General features: G+C 49.9%; 1 protein-coding gene and 1 long non-coding RNA gene across 3 annotated transcripts in view; one reads left to right on the forward strand and one right to left on the reverse strand.

Annotated features, from left to right (window-relative positions):
• The window catches only part of LOC146049447 (uncharacterized), a 71,681-nt gene that overhangs the window by 12,041 nt on the left and 43,389 nt on the right, over positions 1 to 16,251 (forward strand). The gene's annotated exons all lie outside the window — the stretch shown is intronic.
• LOC146049446 (uncharacterized) lies at positions 548 to 16,187 on the reverse strand. Its single transcript, XM_083165973.1, has 6 exons — positions 16,058 to 16,187; positions 12,368 to 12,501; positions 8,264 to 8,397; positions 6,170 to 6,303; positions 5,321 to 5,379; positions 548 to 1,414 (listed from the first exon to the last, which is right to left on the reverse strand). Exon 6 carries the CDS (start codon positions 1,349 to 1,351, stop codon positions 767 to 769), a length of 585 nt encoding a protein of 194 aa, XP_083022099.1. The 5' UTR covers positions 1,352 to 1,414; positions 5,321 to 5,379; positions 6,170 to 6,303; positions 8,264 to 8,397; positions 12,368 to 12,501; positions 16,058 to 16,187; the 3' UTR covers positions 548 to 766.

The raw sequence follows: 16,251 nt of genomic DNA on the forward strand, positions 1-16,251 counted from the left end.
CATACATTGCTCTATGTACCCTACATCAGCTATCAGTACCAGTATTGCTATAGATACCCTACATATCCCATCAGTAATGTTATTGCTGTATGTACCCTACATACTATCAGTACCGGTATTTCCTATGGCTGTATGATTTCCCTTGAACTCTCCAAAACCATACAATCTTGATTATCTTCTCTTGCGATTTTTACTATGTGCTATATGGCCAAATACATTATAAGCGACATAGTCAAATTTGCCTTATCTATGTGATACTGACCTGGCAGGGCCGCACATCGGTATAGCAAGCAGGGTTAATGCTGTGAGATTTTGGTACACACCGTGCGGATGCACCTTCACTCCTGTTACAGCTGTGTTTGAATAATGACAGTTGGAGATATAGTAGCAGCCAATCAGCTGTTGAACCCCCTCTTTCATCTCCAAATCGGATGTGACACATTTGCATGCAACACCAAATAACACAATGAAACCTCAAGTTTTTGGCTCTGATGAGAAGGCTTACTGTTTAATGATAATATATATATATATATATATATATATATATATATATATATATATCTATAATTATACATTGCATTTTCATTATAGATGTATGTAACCAAGCAAATGGGCTGGTTACAAGATCCTGGCACTTACTATGTCTCATGCCTATGTTTTGTGGCATAAAAAATATAATTATAAAATCTTGTAATCTTGCGGCTTCATTACAGAATTCGGCACTTTTGGCCACATACATCCTTCGGCACTGCCCGGCTGTGCCCATTTATGATACACAACATTCCACCTCTGAATTCAAGACGGAAGCGCTCACCCTACCTCCGCCCACACGCACACCGGTACCCAAAATCTGCACGTTAACCTCTTTCTCTGCAAGTACGAACCCAGTGTCAAATCCTAGTCCAAGTTTACCTTTGACCAGTCCGGCTTTGGCCGACATACTAACTACCTCTGCCTTGGCCATAGCCTTGACTCCGCTGGAATCCGCTTTGACACCAGCTGACCCTCTGAGAGCGGTGACCTCAGCAGAACATGGGGGTACCTCAAACGTTACAGGCCCCCATTCAACCTCGGCAGCATCAGTGGAGACCTTGATACTTGATACTTCTGCCCCGACCATGGCCTCCGCTTTCAGGCGCCTCAGGTCGAAGTTTGCACCGGCTGATACATTAGCAACTTTGCTTTGGAGTCCAACCCCATCTTTATGCACCCGGACCCTCCCTATGCCAACCTCTGCTCTAACTCCAGCTGCTAGTGGGTCATTGTAGGAATCAAAGTCATCATAGACGTCATCTACGCGTTCATATTCCTCGTAGAAGTCAGGGTCCTTCCCAGATATCCTCAGCGCCATGTGCAGAGTGGAACGTCTGGCTTTGGTGTGCCTCCGTATATACCAAAGGTTATTTCTCTTATTCTGCAAGGAAACACAAGTGATCAGATTATATGTTTTACTGTAACTACTAGCAACAGCTTATGTACAGCAACCAGCGACACATGCTATAATACTAAGGGGTTTATTCTGGTTCGGGCGGCTGGGCCGTAAGCGTACGTTCCGGGTTTTATTTTGATCTGCGCATGCGTACCTTCCGCAATGCGCAGGCGCGACGACTCCACAACGCTCACGGACGGTTGTTTCCGTGCGAAAAAACCTGTCCGCAAGAGTACGGTCATTGTGGGCGGCATAGGGGCGTGTTGAGGGGAGCGGCCGAAATAAGGAGGAAAACTGGGCGTAAACATGGGCGCACACGGGGGTGTGCACAAAAAATGTACGCTGCTACAACCGCTCGATCGGCCAAAGCAACGTGCATTTCGGACACAAAACGGGCGGACGCCACCTCCAGATCACCCCTACAGATACCGCATGAGACCGGACGCCTGGGTCTGCTAATTAATGCTGATTACTACTCAAACACATACACCTGAATGTAATAAGCAATGCTGCAGCCTATTAAGTCCAAACCATTATTTCACTACCTGCAAGCCACACACAGCACTCAAACACATTGGAAGCTTATCTTTCTACACTTCTCTACATGTAAAGGTTGGTTTCATTTTAGTTAAGATTCTTTTTAAGACCTGCTTATATATGCTAAGGTAGTTATTTGGAAACCATTTACACACATTCAGTAAAGGTGCCCATACACTAGTAAGATTTATCTTCAGATCTGGCTGGTTGGAACAAAAACATGGTTATGGATGAGTGACAGTTTGTCAGTTTTCCAGCATTTCCAAGCAAATGGTCAACTGTCATTTGCTCTCATCCATTACCAGGTTTTTGTTCCAACCAGCCAGATCGGAAGATAAATCTGTGTGTGTATGGCCACCTTAAGTGTTTTAATATACTTAAGCACAGCAGCACACTCAATCTACACAAGTCGACATGTGTCAACGTTTTCACTCGAAAACAAACAATTTTTTTTTTCATTTTGATAAAAATACATAAAACAATAATTGAATAACAATTAGAATAATTCATTAATTGCCTTAATCATAGTTGAAAGGCTAGATTATGAGGGACATATATGTGAAGGGTATGCCAGCGTGCACGGACGTACGCTAACTCTCACGATCGGTGACATATGCTGAGTTTTCCATTGAAAACAGGCGAGACCCATCCGTAAACGGTGGCGTACGCTCTGTTGTACGCCAGTTGTCGGTGTATAAGCGCTTATCCGTCCGTGTACGGTGGCGTACGCTCAAGTGTATGCCACTCCCCTTTGTCGGTGTTTGTGGCCGCCCGTATGCGGATGTTTTGTGGGTGGACTTTCGCTTAACGTCCGCGTACGGTAAACCTACGCTGATACGGAACGTACGTACGTTTGGCCGCCGCAACCAGAATAAGGCCCTAAGACACATCGAGACCTGACCTGTTCCTCTTCCTAATAACTGACATGCCAGGATACTCTGACCCCACCCCCCCTCCTAATACAGAGTCATTAGGACATACCACCCTTCCTTTCCTCCAAATACAGAGGGGATATGGTCATTAGGTCTACAACAACTAGGTCGACACAACTAGGTCAACATGGGTCTAGGTCGATATGACATTAGGTCGACATGGGCTAGTTGACAGTCAAATGCTCGACATGGGGTTATTCACTGTTTTATGTGCCGACAGGCGGTATTTCATGCCCTACCATCCACTAGGGCGGGGGTGGGAGAATAAAATAAGTGTGCCGAGTGTGGCATGGCAAGGAAGCGAGCGATGCGAGGGGGATGCGGTGCACTTGAAACTGTGTCCATGTTGACATTCGGGTAAAAAAACTGTGAAAAACCCCATGTCGACCTTTGACTGTCGACCTAATGCTTGTGTCAACCTAATGTCATGTCGACCTTGATCCAAGTCGACCTATTGGTGTCAACTCAATGCTTGTCAACCTAGTTGTGGTCGAGCCAACGTTCCCAACCCATACAGAATCATCAGTGAACACAGACCTTCGGGGCCATATTAACCCTGTAGGTAATGTAATACTCTAGGGCCCCTTCCAAACCATATAATGTACAATTTATCCCTCTTGTAGTCCCGCACCATTTCACCACTTGCTCCCACACAGTGATTGCTGGGAAGCTCCAGCCATCCACCAATCAGCATGCTGACAGCCACTCGCCGATTGGCTGCAGGGTGGTAGGCGTGTAGACAATGCTGCCTATCTGCTCTGATTGGGCGTAAGTCACAATCGGGAGCGGTCGGGTGCGTTCTCTCTTCACCTTCCAAGTAGCTCTTGTGGCACCCGCTTGAAGGCCGCTAGAAAGGTGGGGCCCCTGGGAAACTGGAGTGACGGAAGGGGGATACGCACGCTGCATTGTGCAGCAGGGCCCTCAGTAATAATGCACTCCCTTGTTTGTACATGCGGGAGCGCACATTGTCTGTCGGGCAGAGAGTACACACTGGGCGATAATGAACGATATTGCACAGCAGGGCCAAAATGAGTGACGATGTTCCTATCGCGCAGTGTGTATGGGGAACTTCAGTATATTCCTGCAGGACAAGAGAGAGAAACCTGCGAGTCACCCCGGACACTGCAGGCGGGTAGGGCGCTCTGTGATCTATATCCGCCCTATTGGTTGCTGCCCCAGCCTGCCTGTCTGCACCAGGTGGAGGTGTTCTCCACAGTGACCAATCAGATGCTAGATATCCTTTATCTAGTGCGTTCTATATAGATGCTAGAACCTGCCTTGGTTAGGACACTGCATATGTAACCAATCAGGTCAGTGGGATGTCTTTTTCTCCAGCCTATGAGTAATTTGATGTGACATTTGTGCATACGTGTGCGACAGTCTGAATCTGTATACAGAGTGTGACCGTGCAGCGGCTTTCTCACGCCAGGTGCTGTTGCACTTCATCTGCAGTAACCCAATTCCTGCGCCATCCCCGTCACTGCCCAGTATCTCTGGTACAGCGAGCAGCCCTGCATCGGCCAAGGCCAGGACGCCACACATTGGAGGATCTCCATCACACAGAGCGTCTTGTGCCGTATAGCGTATGGGTAAGTGCGGACACATCTGTCATTTCCGTGTGAGCTTCCGCATCTAGCATGGGGGTCATTCAGCTGCCAATACAACCGATGGCGGGTGGTGCGGCTTGCCAATGCACAGACCCACAACAGCCCTAATGGTTCTCAGGTAGCATAAATCAGTAATTACTGCAGGTACATACAATTACAAGCTGGGTACACACTTATAGATCTGTCTATAGACGGATTGGGCAGAGTGTTCTCCATACACACTGCCCGATCCGTCGGGACTGACCTCACAACTGGGCGGGCACATTTCAGTGCACCCACCCACTAAGCTGACCGATGGTGTATTGATATATTGGCCATTGTGTATGCAGCTTTTACTCATAAAGAAACAAGAGTGTATGGGCCTAATTCAGACTTCAGCTCAGGACAAATTTGTTCTCAAAATGAGCAAAACCATGCTGCACTGCAGGGGGCAGATGTAATGTGCAGAGAGGTTTATATTTGGGGGGGGGTTGTGTTCAATTTGAAATCTTAATTGCAGTGTAAATATAAAGCAGCCGGTATTTACCCTGCACAGAAGCAAAATAACTCACCCAATACTAACTCTGCACCTGTTACATCTGCCCCACCTGCAGCGCAGCATGATTTTGCCCATTTTGAGAACTAATTTGCCTTGCGATCAGGTCTGAGTTGGTCCCATAGGATAAGGAAGTCCCCTATCTATGTATTTACTAGGCAATATTTCAGTTCGTATACAGCAATATAAGTAACAGACATCTAGAAACCACAGTGGTATACACAGGGGAGGGTCGCACCCCTGTCTGTCTGCTACACAAGTGTGTAATCCTGTTACTCGCCTTGTTCTCAGGACACAACACTGGCGTTCTGCCAACACCCAGGCCGCGGTGTTCTAGACCTGCAATATAAGATACACATCTCTGTAGTGTTCCATAAACATTAACATTCCATACTTAGCATGTTAAGCTGTGTACACACTGTGCAATATCGCTGGCAATATGGTTGCTGAGTGACCATATTGCCAGTGATTTGTTTGTGCTGCAGCAATAAATCCCCAGGTGCGCGCTCCCGCGTTCAGCCCCCTAATAGTCGCTGCCTTAGTTTTGTTATTTGGCCATGCTTGAACTGGTGCAAGGCATGCTGGGATGTGTAGTTCCTCAGCAGCTGGAGGAACACTTATGGCCCACCCCTGTTCTAGAAGATAATAGATGGTATTCGATTGGTTGCCTATAGCAACATCCCATCAGTAATAAAACTCCCATCTTAGTACATAATAGGTATAAAATAGATGGAGGCTTAATGACATGGCAGCGAGACTGGCGAGGACATCTCACCCCCCACACACTATAGGGGTTACCTGTAGGACAGTGCTACAAGTAAAGGGGATGCAAGATTTCTGTGGCTACTTGGCTATAGTGTAGGTCAGGCCTGGCCAACCTGTGGCTCTCCAGATGTTGTGAAACTACAAATCCCATCATACCTTGCCACAGTTTTGCTATAAGGGAGTGTTAAAACTGTGGCAAGGCATGCTGGGATTTGTTGTTTCACAACATTTGGAGAGCCACAGGTTGGCCTGTCCTGGTGTAGGTGTTGTCTCATTTTGGGATGCTAGTGTGCGGTCAAGATAGAGACAAAGTTATCATGTACCAAGTGTGACTCAGGGGTGAGATGAAGAGTTACAGACTTACCCCAGAGCGCAGAGATCCCGAGGACTTGGCGTGTTATAGGTCGCTGTGTGTCTCCACCAGACAGACTCCCAGCGCTGGTGCTCGTCCTTGGTTTATAAAGCTCCCAGGGGCCGGCAACGGGGGATAAACATTCCCTGCAAAAGAAAAAGTGAAACAAGAATAAATAGGTCTGACTGAGGTCAGTGTAGTACTTTGCCCATTCTTATCTTATCCTGTATATGCTTCAGGGGGGCGTGGTGCGCCAGGTCAAGGAAATATACAACGGGAAACACAGATTTTAAATGTAGGGTGGATGCTCTTATCTCTAGCTGTCTGTATACATTACAGAGACAGCAGCTGGGGAGATATCACCTGGGGCCCCTGTACTGGAGAGACATGGCATGACCGTATCATACCATGGTAGCCAGGACAGATTAGGGCCCCTGTACCGGAGAGACATGGCACGTCAGGATCATACCCTGGTAGCCAGGACAGATTAGGGCCCCTGTACTGGGGCCCTAGAGAGACATGGCACAACAGGATCATACCCTGGTAGCCAGGACAGATTAGGGCCCCTGTACTGGAGAGACATGGCACAACCGGATCATACCCTGGTAGCCAGGGCAGATTAGGGCCCCAGTATTGGAGAGACATGGCACAACCGTATCATACCCTGGTAGCCAGGGAAGATTAGGGCCCCAGTACTGGAGAGACATGGCACAACCGTATCATACCCTGGTAGCCAGGACAGATTAGGGCCCCTGTACTGGAGAGACATGGCACAACCGTATCATACCCTGGTAGCCAGGACAGATTAGGGCCCCTGTACTGGAGAGACATGGCACAACTGTATCATACCCTGGTAGCCAGGACAGATTAGGGCCCCTGTACTGGAGAGACATGGCACAACCGTATCATACCCTGGTAGCCAGGACAGATTAGGGCCCCTGTACTGGAGAGACATGGCACAACCGGATCATACCCTGGTAGCCAGGACAGATTAGGGCCCCTGTACTGGAGAGACATGGCACAACAGGATCATACCCTGGTAGCCAGGGCAGATTAGGGCCCCTGTACTGGAGAGACATGGCACAACTGTATCATACCCTGGTAGCCAGGACAGATTAGGGCCCCAGTACTAGAGAGACATGGCACAACAGGATCATACCCTGGTAGCCAGGACAGATTAGGGCCCCTGTACTGGAGAGACATGGCACAACTGTATCATACCCTGGTAACCAGGGCAGATTAGGGCCACTGTACTGGAGAGACATGGCACGTCAGGATCATACCCTGGTAGCCAGGACAGATTAGGGCCCCTGTACTGGAGAGACATGGCACGTCAGGATCATACCCTGGTAGCCAGGACAGATTAGGGCCCCCGTACTGGAGAGACATGGCAGGTCAGGATCATACCCTGGTAGTCAGGACAGATTAGGGCCCCTGTACTGGAGAGGCATGGCACAAAAGGATCATACCCTGGTAGCCAGGGCAGATTAGGGCCCCTGTACTGGAGAGACATGGCACAACCGGATCATACCCTGGTAGCCAGGGCAGATTAGGGCCCCTGTACTGGAGAGACATGGCACGACCGTATCATACCCTGGTAGCCAGGGCAGATTAGGGCCCCAGTACTGGAGAGACATGGCACGTTAGGATCATACCCTGGTAGTCAGGACAGATTAGGGCCCCTGTACTGGAGAGACATGGCACAACCGGATCATAGAAAGAGGGTGGACAGAGAATAGAATGTCTGTGTGGCGCACCAAAGAGAAAAATTTGATAAATTTAACTTTTAATTCATATTTCTTAAGAACGAAATAAAAACACACAAAATTTACACGTACAAACACAAACATGTAGTTAAAACGGGATATGACTATCCCTACAAAGTGGGACCCCGCTGTCACGTGTACCTTCCGTTTATAATAAATGTAAGATTCTGATAGGGGCATAAATTCACAATTTTATTATCTGTTTTACAAGTGTAAAGCCCCCCATACACTATCCGATTTTGGCGGTCAAGATAGAGAAAATAAAAAGGGATTTCCCTAAAAGTAAAGTTACCGTGTACCAAGTGTGACTCAGGGGTGAGATGAGGAGTTACAGACTTACCCCAGAGCGCAGAGATCCCGAGGATTTGGTGTGTTATAGGTCGCTGTGTGTCTCCACCAGACAGACTCCCAGCGCTGGTGCTCGTCCTTGGTTTATAAAGCTCCCAGGGGCCGGCAACGGGGGATAAACATTCCCTGCAAAAGAAAGTGAAACAAGAATAAATAGGTCTGACTGAGGTCAGTGTAGTAATAGTACTTTGCCAATTCTGCATTCTCATCTTACTGTTACTGTAAATGCTTCAGGGGGGAGGGAGGGGGGGTGCTCCGATCTCTAACTGTCATGACCGTATCATACCCTGGTAGCCAGGACAGATTAGGGCCCCTGTACTGGAGAGACATGGCACAACAGGATCATACCCTGGTAGCCAGGACAGATTAGGGCCCCTGTACTGGAGAAACATGGCACAACAGGATCATACCCTGGTAACCAGGACAGATTAGGGCCCCAGTACTGGAGAGACATGGCACAACAGGATCATACCCTGGTAACCAGGACAGATTAGGGCCCCTGTACTGGAGAGACATGGCACAACCGGATCATACCCTAGTAACCAGGACAGATTAGGGCCCCAGTACTGGAGAGACATGGCACAACATGATCATACCCTAGTAACCAGGACAGATTAGGGCCCCTGTTCTGGAGAGACATGGCACAACCGGATCATACCCTGGTAGCCAGGGCAGATTAGGGCCCCTGTACTGGAGAGGCATGGCACAAAAGGATCATACCCTGGTAGCCAGGACAGATTAGGGCCCATGTACTGGAGAGACATGGCACAACCGTATCATACCCTGGTAGCCAGGGCAGATTAGGGCCCCTGTACTGGAGAGACATGGCACGACCGTATCATACCCTGGTAGCCAGGGCAGATTAGGGCCCCAGTACTGGAGAGACATGGCACGTTAGGATCATACCCTGGTAACCAGGACAGATTAGGGCCCCTGTACTGGAGAGACATGGCACGACCGTATCATACCCTGGTAGCCAGGGCAGATTAGGGCCCCAGTACTGGAGAGACATGGCACGTTAGGATCATACCCTGGTAACCAGGACAGATTAGGGCCCCTGTACTGGAGAGACATGGCACAACCGGATCATAGAAAGAGGGTGGACAGAGAATAGAATGTCTCTCTGTGGCGCACCAAAGAGAAAAATTTGATAAAAATTAACTTTTAATTCATATTTCTTAAAAGAGCGAAATAAAAACACACAAAATTTACACGTACAAACACAAACATGTAGTTAAAACGGGATATGACTATCCCTACAAAGTGGGACCCCGCTGTCACGTGTACCTTCCGTTTATAATAAATGTAAGATTCTGATAGGGGCATAAATTCACAATTTTATTATCTGTTTTACAAGTGTAAAGGCCCCCATACACTATCCGATTTTGGGACGATTTCATCCGATTTCAGCACTTTGTGCCGATAATTGGGTGAAATCGGCCCAAAATCGCAGTTGTGTGATATCTGATCAGATTCGATGCGCGGTCCCGTGCGCATCGGACCGGATCAGGGAGGTCGGACGGTCAGTACATACGATCACGTCCGACCTCCCTGTATGCATATGCCTGCCCACCTGACAGGCATATGCATGCAGACACCGGGGGAGCAGTGGGGCGGGCAGCAGGTCCCTGAGCGCCGGGGAGTGCTGACCTGGCCGGGCGGTGATGTTCATATATATCAGCAGCGCTGCGGGAGTCGGGAGGGGACGTGGTGCCGGGTGCGGCGAGTGCTGCTGGCTGACCTGGCCGGGCATGTGATAACAAATAGCAGCAGCGGGGACGGGACGCGCAGTGGCGGCTATTAGATTTTTAAAATACCTGTCAAATGACCGGCCGTTCTCTGATTGGCTGAGAGCTCTCTCAGCCAATCAGAGAACGGCTGGCACCACGTCCCCTCCCGACTCCCGCAGCACTGCTGATATATATGAACATTACCGCCCGGCCAGGTCAGCACTCCCCTGACTTGAATGCTGTAACATCTGTATGCTGTGCCTCCTAGGGATCTAGGAGAGGGCTCTTTTAAGAGCTTCTATTTTGAGCAAATAAACCATCTATTGCCCAAGACGACTACTTCCATCTTGCGACCAACAGAATTACTGCAATAATTCCGTTCTCCGGCTGTTCTGGGTACCAGTATCCAGCGTCTCAGAGTTCTGCTCTGCTAGCTACCAACGCAGAGGTCTGGTCCGTGACCAGTGGGGAACCAACTGACACCAGTCGGGGGGGGAAGGTTGTCAGCAGCGGGTCGACATATCCACTCCAGCAGGTAGTACTCAGGTGCCAGCATTTGGGCCTGAGGAGGTAACGGTGATTCCAGGTGTCACCTAAGTAGGAGCCTGGTGGTGGCAGCGATATCCCCACCTATTGGCCAGGTCACGTAAGTCCAGGAACCGCTATCTGTGGACCCGAAGGGTGTAGCCAGAGCGTAAGGGCAGGCGTCCGGTCACAGTCTACTTGGATTAGGTTGACAGGGTCATACGGTTGACATGGGTAGGTTGACAGTTAAAAGGTCGACATGGGGTTTTTCACTGTTTTTTTGAGCTGACATGTGCTGACAGTCTGTATTTCATGCCCTACCATCCACTAGGGCGTGGTGGGAGAAAAAAATAGTGTGCCGAGCGCAGCGAGGCACCAAGCCCAAAGCATTGCGAGCAGACGTGGTTCAGTTTAACCTGTGTCCATGTCGACTATGTCGACATTCGGGTCCAGAAAAAAGGGAGAAAAACCCCATGTCGACCTTCCTGCATGTCTAACTACTTGCTGGTGATCCACACCCAGTGTTTAATCGTGTTACTTGCCTTGTTATCTGGATACAACACTCACGTTCCGCCAACACCCAGGCTGCTGTGTTATAGAGCTGCAGTACAAGATACACATCTCTGTAGTGTTCCATAAACATTAACATTCCATACTCAGGATGTAAGTCCTTGCTGCACGTAGCCTCCCCCTGAAACGTGTGGTCCTTGCTACACTCAGCCTCCCCCTGAAACGCGTGGTCCTTGCTACACTCAGCCTCCCCCTGAAAAGCGTGGTGCTTGCTACACGTAGCCTCCCCCCTGAAACACGTGGTGATTGCTACACGTAGCCTCCCCCCTGAAACGCGTGGTGCTTGATACACGTAGCCTCCCCCTGAAACGCGTGGTGCTTGATACACGTAGCCTCCCCCCTGAAACGTGTGGTGCTTGCTACACTCAGCCTCCCCCTGAAACGTGTGGTGCTTGCTACACTCAGCCTCCCCCTGAAACGCTTGCTGCTTGATACACGTAGCCTCCCCCTGAAACGTGTGGTGCTTGCTGCACGTAGCCTCCCCCTGAAACGCATGGTGCTTGCTGCACGTAGCCTCCCCCTGAAACGTGTGGTGCTTGCTGCACGTAGCCTCCCCCTGAAACGCGTGGTGCTTGCTGCACGTAGCCTCCCCCTGAAACGCGTGGTGCTTGCTGCACGTAGCCTCCCCCCTGAAACGCGTGGTGCTTGCTACACGTAGCCTCCCCCCTGAAACGCGTGCTGCTTGCTACACGTAGCCTCCCCCCTGAAACGTGTGGTGCTTGCTACACGTATCCCCATAGCAACCATTCAGATTCTACTTCTTATTTTGCATGTTCTAGAACAGGGGTGAACAATGCGCCCCCCCAGTTTTTGATGAACTACATGTCCCAGCATGCCTTGCCTGAGTTTTGTTGTTTGGCCATGCTGAAACTGGTGCAAGGCATGCTGGGATGTGTAGTTCCTCAGCAGCTGGAGGACCATTTATGGCCCACCCCTGTTCTACAAGATAATAGATAGTATTTGATTGGTTGCCCATAGCAACATCCCATCTTAGTACATAATACTGTAGGTATAAAATAGTAATGACATGGCAGCGAGACTGGCGAGGACATCTCACCCCCCACACACTATAGGGGTTACCTGTAGGACAGTGCTACAAGTAAAGGGGATGCAAGATTTCTGTGGCTACTTGGCTATAGTGTAGGGGTTTGCTCATTTTTGGGGTGCTAGTGGGCGGTCAAGATAGAGAAAATAAAAAGGGATTTCCCTAAAATTAAAGTTACCGTGTACCAAGTGTGACTCAGGGGTGAGATGAGGAGTTACAGACTTACCCCAGAGCGCAGAGATCCCGAGGATTTGGTGTGTTATAGGTCGCTGTGTGTCTCCGCCAGACAGACTCCCAGCGCTGGTGCTCGTCCTTGGTTTATAAAGCTCCCAGGGGCCGGCAACGGGGGATAAACATTCCCTGCAAAAGAAAAAGTGAAACAAGAATAAATAGGTCTGACTGAGGTCAGTGTAGTAATAGTACTTTGCCAATTCTGCATTCTCATCTTACTGTTACTGTAAATGCTTCAGGGGGGAGGGAGGGGGGGTGCTCCGATCTCTAACTGTCATGACCGTATCATAACCTGGTAGCCAGGGCAGATTAGGGCCCCTGTACTGGAGAGACATGGCACGTCAGGATCATACCCTGGTAGCCAGGACAGATTAGGGCCCCTGTACTGGAGAGACATGGCACAACCGGATCATACCCTGGTAGCCAGGGAAGATTAGGGCCCCTGTACTGGAGAGACATGGCACAATCGGATCATACCCTGGTAGCCAGGACAGATTAGGGCCCCTGTACTGGAGAGACATGGCACAATCGGATCATACCCTGGTAGCCAGGACAGATTAGGGCCCCTGTACTGGAGAGACATGGCACAACAGGATCATACCCTGGTAGCCAGGACAGATTAGGGCCCCAGTACTGGAGAGACATGGCACAACCGGATCATACCCTGGTAGCCAGGACAGATTAGGGCCCCAGTACTGGAGAGACATGGCACGACCGTATCATACCCTGGTAGCCAGGGCAGATTAGGGCCCCAGTACTGGAGAGACATGGCACGTTAGGATCATACCCTGGTAACCAGGACAGATTAGGGCCCCTGTACTGGAGAGACATGGCACGACCGTATCATACCCTGGTAGCCAGGGCAGATTAGGGCCCCAGTACTGGAGAGACATGGCACGTTAGGATCATACCCTGGTAACCAGGACAGATTAGGGCCCCTGTACTGGAGAGACATGGCACAACCGGATCATAGAAAGAGGGTGGACAGAGAATAGAATGTCTCTCTGTGGCGCACCAAAGAGAAAAATTTGATAAAAATTAACTTTTAATTCATATTTCTTAAAAGAGCGAAATAAAAACACACAAAATTTACACGTACAAACACAAACGTAGTTAAAACGGGATATGACTATCCCTACAAAGTGGGACCCCGCTGTCACGTGTACCTTCCCTTTATAATAAATGTAAGATTCTGATAGAGGTATAAATTCACAATTTTATTATCTGTTTAACAAGTGTAAAGGCCCCCATACACTATCCGATTTTGGGACGATTTCATCCGATTTCAGCACTTTGTGCCGATAATTGGGTGAAATCGGCCCAAAATCGCAGTTGTGTGATATCTGATCAGATCCAATGCGCGGTCCCGTGCGCATCGGACCGGATCAGGGAGGTCGGACGGTCAGTACATACGATCACGTCCGACCTCCCTGTATGCATATGCCTGCCCACCTGACAGGCATATGCATGCAGACACCGGGGGAGCAGTGGGGCGGGCAGCAGGTCCCTGAGCGCCGGGGAGTGCTGACCTGGCCGGGCGGTGATGTTCATATATATCAGCAGCGCTGCGGGAGTCGGGAGGGGACGTGGTGCCGGGTGCGGCGAGTGCTGCTGGCTGACCTGGCCGGGCATGTGATAACAAATAGCAGCAGCGGGGACGGGACGTGCAGTGGCGGCTATTAGATTTTTAAAATACCTGTCAAATGACCGGCCGTTCTCTGATTGGCTGAGAGAGCTCTCAGCCAATCAGAGAACGGCCGGCACCACGTCCCCTCCCGACTCCCGCAGCACTGCTGATATATATGAACATCGACGCCCGGCCAGGTCAGCACTCCCCTGACTTGAATGCTGTAACATCTGTATGCTGTGCCTCCTAGGGATCTAGGAGAGGGCTCTTTTAAGAGCTTCTATTTTGAGCAAATAAACCATCTATTGCCCAAGACGACTACTTCCATCTTGCGACCAACAGAATTACTGCAATAATTCCGTTCTCCGGCTGTTCTGGGTACCAGTATCCAGCGTCTCAGAGTTCTGCTCTGCTAGCTACCAACGCAGAGGTCTGGTCCGTGACCAGTGGGGAACCAACTGACGCCAGTCGGGGGGGGAAGGTTGTCAGCAGCGGGTCGACATATCCACTCCAGCAGGTAGTACTCAGGTGCCAGCATTTGGGCCTGAGGAGGTAACGGTGATTCCAGGTGTCACCTAAGTAGGAGCCTGGTGGTGGCAGCGATATCCCCACCTATTGGCCAGGTCACGTAAGTCCAGGAACCGCTATCTGTGGACCTGAAGGGTGTAGCCAGAGCGTAAGGGCAGGCGTCCGGTCACAGTCTACTTGGATTAGGTTGACAGGGTCATACGGTTGACATGGGTAGGTTGACAGTTAAAAGGTCGACATGGGGTTTTTCACTGTTTTTTTGAGCTGACATGTGCTGACAGTCTGTATTTCATGCCCTACCATCCACTAGGGCGTGGTGGGAGAAAAAAATAGTGTGCCGAGCGCAGCGAGGCACCAAGCCCAAAGCATTGCGAGCAGACGTGGTTCAGTTTAACCTGTGTCCATGTCGACTATGTCGACATTCGGGTCCAGAAAAAAGGGAGAAAAACCCCATGTCGACCTTCCTGCATGTCTAACTACTTGCTGGTGATCCACACCCAGTGTTTAATCGTGTTACTTGCCTTGTTATCTGGATACAACACTCACGTTCCGCCAACACCCAGGCTGCTGTGTTATAGAGCTGCAGTACAAGATACACATCTCTGTAGTGTTCCATAAACATTAACATTCCATACTCAGGATGTAAGTCCTTGCTGCACGTAGCCTCCCCCTGAAACGTGTGGTGCTTGCTGCACGTAGCCTCCCCCTGAAACGCGTGGTCCTTGCTACACTCAGCCTCCCCCTGAAACGTGTGGTCCTTGCTACACTCAGCCTCCCCCTGAAAAGCGTGGTCCTTGCTACACTCAGCCTCCCCCTGAAACGTGTGGTGCTTGCTGCACGTAGCCTCCCCCTGAAACACGTGGTGCTTGCTGCACGTAGCCTCCCCCCTGAAACGCGTGGTGCTTGCTACACGTAGCCTCCCCCCTGAAACGCGTGGTGCTTGCTACACGTAGCCTCCCCCCTGAAACGTGTGGTGCTTGCTACACGTATCCCCATAGCAACCATTCAGATTCTACTTCTTATTTTGCATGTTCTAGAACAGGGGTGAACAATGCGCCCCCCCCAGTTTTTGATGAACTACATGTCCCAGCATGCCTTGCCTGAGTTTTGTTGTTTGGCCATGCTGAAACTGGTGCAAGGCATGCTGGGATGTGTAGTTCCTCAGCAGCTGGAGGACCATTTATGGCCCACCCCTGTTCTACAAGATAATAGATAGTATTTGATTGGTTGCCCATAGCAACATCCCATCTTAGTACATAATACTGTAGGTATAAAATAGTAATGACATGGCAGCGAGACTGGCGAGGACATCTCACCCCCCACACACTATAGGGGTTACCTGTAGGACAGTGCTACAAGTAAAGGGGATGCAAGATTTCTGTGGCTACTTGGCTATAGTGTAGGGGTTTGCTCATTTTTGGGGTGCTAGTGGGCGGTCAAGATAGAGAAAATAAAAAGGGATTTCCCTAAAATTAAAGTTACCGTGTACCAAGTGTGACTCAGGGGTGAGATGAGGAGTTACAGACTTACCCCAGAGCGCAGAGATCCCGAGGACTTGGCGTGTTATAGGTCGCTGTGTGTCTCCGCCAGACAGACTCCCAGCGCTGGTGCTCGTCCTTGGTTTATAAAGCTCCCAGGGGCCGGCAACGGGGGATAAACATTCCCTGCAAAAGAAAAAGTGAAACAAGAATAAATAGGTCTGACTGAGGTCAGTGTAGTAATAG

This window comes from Crinia signifera, chromosome 12, assembly GCF_055691185.1.
Source record: "Crinia signifera chromosome 12, ASM5569118v1, whole genome shotgun sequence".
Classification (NCBI taxonomy): domain Eukaryota; kingdom Metazoa; phylum Chordata; class Amphibia; order Anura; family Myobatrachidae; genus Crinia; species Crinia signifera.

Bases quoted from the DNA above. Each gene is read 5' to 3' on its own strand.
- LOC146049446 (XM_083165973.1), bottom strand. From the start codon at position 1,351: ATGGCGCTGAGGATATCTGGGAAGGACCCTGACTTCTACGAGGAATAT.